The sequence below is a fragment of the Primulina huaijiensis genome, chromosome 2 (assembly GCF_012295235.1).
Source record: "Primulina huaijiensis isolate GDHJ02 chromosome 2, ASM1229523v2, whole genome shotgun sequence".
Taxonomy (NCBI): domain Eukaryota; kingdom Viridiplantae; phylum Streptophyta; class Magnoliopsida; order Lamiales; family Gesneriaceae; genus Primulina; species Primulina huaijiensis.
The window spans coordinates 19222235-19228754 of NC_133307.1; the positions used below are offsets into that span (position 1 = coordinate 19222235).

A 6520-nucleotide genomic window follows, 5' to 3' on the forward strand; every position below is an offset into this window, starting at 1 on the left:
TCGCCTCTATAAAATCTCGCCTCGCCCACACCCGCAACCTCACCAACTCGCCCACTCCAGCCCTCGCTCCTTGCCAGCACCTCGCCTCTTGCCCGTGCCACAACCCTCGCCTCTGCCCCTCTCGCACTCGTCTTCAAGGTCCTCTACTAGGCGGCCTTAGATAGGAGAAACGAGTACTTCAATCACCCTTCATACTTCAAGCATCTTACTCTCCTCAATTCAAGATCCTCTACTTAGGGTCCAAACTTCTCCCTCACCACTTCAAGCTCATCTACTAGGCTCCAATCCTCACCCTCACCACCTCAAGATCTTTTACTAGGCTCCAACCTTAGTAGGAAAATTATGAACCCTATGAACCCTTACCCTCTATATATCTACATTTTCACCCTCATCACTTCAAGCTCATCTACTAGGCTCCAACCTTCACCATCACCATCTCAAGCTCTTCTACTGGGCTTCAGCCTTAGTAGGAAAATTATGAATCATCACACTCCATACATCAAGTTCTTCTCTCTCACCACCTCAAGTTTCTCTACTAGTGTAACGCCTCGTATTCGACGACTATACCAACTGTACCAATACGAGTCTTTCCAGCGTGCTTATGTCCTCACTCACACGCAACTTAGAAAACTTCTCAGGAGGTCACCCATCCCAAAATTTCCCCAAATCCAACACGCTTAACCTTGAAATTCTTATGTGATAAGCTACCGAAAAGAAAATACATCTCCTTGATATGAGTCGTACCTATTAAATCTTTTAGACACTCCTCAACTGCACAGTCCCATACCTGAACAGTTTTGTAATCCCTTTCCTTCCGGTGTAAGATCGGTTCATTCAAGTTCCTTTCGCGTAGAAGCCTGCCAGGAGCCGCTCATTGTCCGTACAACCTCATGATACCAGCGATCAGGCCCCAGGCCTCACACTCACCCTCATCACTTCAAGCTCCTCTACCTAGGCCGAGCCAAGGTAGGAGAAATATAAATTTCACTTTCATCACCTCAACTCTTCTCATCTACTAGGCAAAGGCCAAGTAGGTAAAATTTAATTTTTAATCTCCTCACCTCTTCTCTTCTACTAGTCACAAGTAAATAAAATTTAATTTTCAATCTATCCAACTCTTCTCCTCTACTATGCATAGCCTAAGTAGGTAAAATTAAATTTTCAATCTCTCCAACTTTTCTCCTCTACTAGGCATAGCCCAAGTAGGTAAAATTTACTTTTTAATCTCCCTGCCTCTTCTCCTCTACTAGGCATAGCCCAAATAGGTCAAATTTAATTTTTATCACTCCACCTCTTCTCCTATACTAAGCATAGCCCAAATATGTAAAATTTAATTTTTAATCTCATCACCTATTCTCCTCTATTAGGCATAGTCCAAGTAGGTAAAATTTAATTTTCAATCTCTCCAACTCTTCTCTTCTACTAGGCATAGCCCAAATAGGTAAAATTCAATTTTTAATCTTCCCACATCTTCTCTTCTGCTAGGCTCTCCACATCTTCTCCCTACTAGGCATAGCCCGAATAATAAAAGTTTCACCTTCTCACCCATGACTCCTCTGTTAAGCGATGCCTTAGTGAGAAAATAAAAATTTCACCATCTTACCCTTGACTTCTCTGCTAGGCGATGCCTTAACAGAAAAATAAAACTTCCACCTCCTCACACTCTAACTCCTCAGCTAGGCGATGCCTTAGCTGAAAAATAATAAATTTCAATCTCCTCTACTCTTCTCCTCTGCTAGGCGCAACCTAAGTAGGTAAAATTTAATTTTCAATCTCATCAACTATTCTCCTCTACTAGGCGCAGCCTAAGTAGAAAAAATTTAATTTTTAATATATCCAACTGTTCTCCTCTACGAGTCATAGCCCAAGTAGGTAAAATTTAATTTTCATTCTCCCCAACTCTTCTCCTCTACAAGGCATAGCCCAAGTAGGTAAAATTTGATTTTTAATCTCCCCACTTCTTCTCTTCTACTAGGCTCCCCACATCTTCTCCTCTATTAGGCATAGCTCGGATAATAAAAATTCCTCCTTTTCACTCTATTGACTTCTCCGCTAGGCGATGCCTTAGCATGAAAATAAAAGTTTCACCTCCTCACCACTGACTTCTCCGCTAGGCGATACTACCTTAACAAAAAATGAAACTTCCACCTCTTCACCCTCTCACTACTCTGCTAGGCGATGTCTTAGAAAGAAAATAATAAATTTCCACCTCCTCTCCCTCTGACTCCACTGCTAGGCGATTGTTTAGCAAGAAAATAATAAATTTCAATCTCCTCAACTCTTCTCCTCTGCTAGGCGTAGCCTAAGTAGGTAAAATTTAATTTCCAATCTCCTCAACTCTTCTCCTCTACTAGGCTCAGCCTAAGTAGGTAAAATTTAATTTTCAGTATTCTCAACTCTTCTCCTCTACTAGGCACAGTCCCAGTAGGTAAAATTTAATTTTCAATCTCCCCACCTCTTCTGCTCTACCAAACTCATCCTCAGTAGGTAAAATTTATATTTTCAGTGTCCCCACCTCTTCTCCTCTATTAGACTTAGCCCTATTAGGTAAAATTTAACACATGTCCTCCTCATAATACAATAGCATCCACGAATTTAATATAAGAACTTGACTTTATTAAATTTCAATCGATTAAATAGGACAAATTCAAAAACAAAATACATCAACGATAAAGTCAAGAATAATACTTCCTAGGGTGGTTAGCATTCCAGGGCCTCTTTAAAGCCTTGCCTTAAGTATTCTCCAAGTAATAAGCTCCAGAATTAAGTTTCTCGATCGCTCTGAAAAGACCTTCCCACTTTGGGTCCAACTTTTCTCTCTGCTCTTCTTGTACCTTCCTCGGGACCAAGTCACCCACTTCTTTATTTCCTAATCATGTTAACCTCCACACACACTTTTTTTCCCTCCTCCCTCACTACCCTTTCATAACACCGACGCGCGACTTTTTGGTCCCCGCACAAGACTCCAACTCATTTTCTCACGAGAAACTTAAACTTCTGATGATAGGTGGAAGCTATGACTCTAAAATCATTTAGGGTTGGCCATCCAAGATCCCATTATACGATGATGGAGTGTCTACCACCATGAAGGTTATCATCTTGGTTACCCGCCTAGGATCACTCCCCACAGATAAGGGAAGAACAATTTGACCAAATGGCTGAATGGCCTGTCCCGCGAACCCATACAGAGGGATAGAGACCAGCTCAAACTCAAATCCTTCCACTTTCATCTGATCCAACGTTCTCTTGAACAAAATATTTACAGAGCTTCCATTATCAATAAAGATCCTTGCTACGTCATAACTGGCAATGGTGGCCATTACCACCAAGGCATCATTATGTGGAGCCACAATACCTCTGAGGTCTTCTGACCCAAAACTGATGATGAGATCTTGTGGTAAGTCTGCATCTCTGTATATCTCAAATTTCTCCAACCTTCTTCCGTGTGCTTTGCGTGCTTGCTTGGAGTCTTCATCGGTAACACCTCTCGAGATCATATGAATCATTCCTATCATAGGAGAGTTGTCTTCGTTCATTCTCCTCCTTGGATCGACAGCCTCTCGAGGGACATCTTGACCCCGCCACTCATTTCTCGGCTCTACTACCCTATGGTTTATTTAGGGAGATCTCTGACCTCGCCTAGGGGACGGGCGAGACCTTGGGCGACTCTCGAATGAGGATCCCTCTCGTCTATCAAGCGGAGGAAATCTAGCATCATTTTCAACCCTCTACGTATTTTCCCACCTCTCTTCTATCTCCCTCATCTCTATCACCTTATCTCGATTCCTATTCAAAAGAACATAGGATGAGAATTGGCTTTTACCTCTAGCTTTATCCTCTTCTCTCCCACATGCATCTCTCTTCCTACCTCCTTCCTCTGCTCCCTCAACTCTACTTCCCCCAGGTCGCTGCTCCATTCTTGTGTCGTTGTGCATCCTCCAGATTCACGTACTTTTCTACCCGAGCTAAAAGATCATGATAGCTCAACGGAGGTTTCTTGATTAGTGATTTGAAGAATTCTCCTCCACTCAATCCTTGAGTAATGGCACTAATCATAATGTCGGGAGTAGCCGCTGGTATCTCCAGCATTGCATTGTTGAAACGCTGGATAAACTCTCGCAAAGTTTCCGTTTCATGTTGCTTCATCATGAACATGCTTAGGTAATTTTTCTAATACCTATTGCTGCTAGAAAATCAATGCAAGAAAGCTCTGGAAAAATCCTCGAAAGACCGTATGGAATTGGGTTGCAGCGTATTAAACCACTGTTGGGTTGATCTCACCAACTTACCCAGAAACACCCTGCACCTAACTCCATCCGAGTGCTGATGCAACAAAGCCGCATTCTCAAATCTCCCCAAGTGTTCTTCTGGGTCTGTACGCCGTCATACTCTCCCACGCTCGATTGTCGAAAACTTGGGGGAAACCATTCTTCCAAAATGACGGGGGAAAATGGACTCTCTCTCTTGGGCACCGAAACTGTGTTTCTCAATTGCAGCCTCAATATTCTTATCTCCTTCCACATCTTATCCATCTCAGGATTCTCTCTGAAACGTCTCACGTTTTAAAAGTGCGGAATTTTTTTTTTTTTTAAAAAAAAACTCGCAATTACAAAATGACATTTAAAATAATCGTATTTATTTGCCAATAAAAGTAGTACAGTTTAAAAATAACTAACGTCATCCAAAATCAACGTAAACGTAAATGTGTAAAAATCGTAAAATCATCAACATATAAAAACGCGTAACTCCTCTCAAAACACATGAATCAATATGCGGAAAACATGCGGTCCTCGGGTCGTGTCACCGCACATCCCGCCTGCCTACTCAGTCTTCGGCACCTCTGGTTCCCTGATCAAAATGCTCACCTGCATCACACACGCCTAGTGAGTCTAAAGACTCAACACACCTGTACCAGTAATAGCAAGTACATATATGTAGCACACAACAGTGAAAAATAACATAATAAACATACATTTCATGAGCTTAAAAACATGAACATGAACGTGTCGTGTAAAATCGTAACGTGTCAAAACATGTCTCATCATGTTATCATATCGTATGCGTAACCGTGACCTGTCAAAACATGGTAATAGCATGTATCATCGTATCAACATATACGTGTTAAAATCTTAATTTGAATTCCGTTCATTAGCTGTGACTTTCGTATCATCATGTCATCATGTCAGTCGATGGATCCATCTACGTGTAACCGCGGTACCCGGCGGCGAGGATCATCAGCGACGGCATTACCCGCCCACTGAGTCCGGGCCTTACATGTCATCGTATTATCGTGTCATCGTGTTAGTCACAACTAAATCACTTCCTCCAAAACGTGTCAACATATTCATCACTTAATAAAAACATGCATATACATAATTTTTCCTTTAAACCAAGCATGCACCATAATTATCATAATAGCGTAAAAATCGTAAACATGATGCATAATCATTTAAAATATCTTAATTTGTGCTGAGGGTGCTGCCAGGACAAAAATCTCACACCGGGTGCAAAATGATCATTTTGCCCCTAGAAACCCAAAAATTATCGTTTCACACCTGGACCTCTAAAATTGACCCAAAGGTTACCAAACTCCTTAAAATGTCCCAAAACATTTTTAAAAGCATTCCTAGACGTAAACTTGAGCCAAAATCCGAACTTAACCGATTCGTTTTAAAACTTGGACCGAGGTCCCGGTTTTAACCCGAATCGACTCGAAACTCAACCGAATTTTCCCAAATTTTTATCATATCTTAAAAACACTTAATAGGTCCCAAAAAAACTGTCATTATGCTGTTAATCCACGGATGAAATTTTCCATAACCTGAAAGGAACTCTCGGTCCTATCCCATTACCCCACCTCATGTGCATTTGTCTCCCAACAACTCACGCTCCAAGATAAATCGATTCCCCAGCCAGAACCAGCCTACTAAGGACGTAGACCAGNGATCGATTTATCTTGGAGCGTGAGTTGTTGGGAGACAAATGCACATGAGGTGGGGTAATGGGATAGGACCGAGAGTTCCTTTCAGGTTCTGGAAAATTTCATCCGTGGATTAACAGCATAATGACAGTNTGTCTCAGATCCTCAAGGATCTAATCCATGGCTCAGATCAGTTCTTGTGTTGCTGGATCGGTCCTTGCCACACGCTCTACCCCAAAACCGATACAAACTCCTTGCTATCTTAACCATTCCTAGCGTACCTCCCTTACAACTCAGACCCAACCTGATGGCAGCATACCCTTGGCATAAGGAACCCCTCAGCATGACACACGACATCCCCCTTGCAACAATATTAAGGAATTAGTGAGTAGCAATCAAGAAAGTGCAAGAACCTACGTAAAAATCAAAATTTCTTCATGAACTAAGCTAGATCGGAATTGTCATGCATGAATGCACTCTCCAGCATATAAAAACGTGTATGATGCAACAAGAGATAATACAAAGCGTGCCTTATTATGTGCAAACGCAAGACGGTTGAAGAATGAAGCAACAATGCAACGCCGAATGATCTTCTTGCAA

At 41.9% G+C, this 6520-nt stretch overlaps 1 protein-coding gene across 1 annotated transcript; it reads right to left on the minus strand.

Annotated features, from left to right (window-relative positions):
• Window positions 1-3032: 3032 nt before the first annotated feature.
• Window positions 3033-3536, minus strand: LOC140957201 (uncharacterized). The gene has a single exon (XM_073414342.1). It carries the CDS (start codon window positions 3534-3536, stop codon window positions 3033-3035), a length of 504 nt encoding a protein of 167 aa, XP_073270443.1.
• Window positions 3537-6520: the final 2984 nt, after the last annotated feature.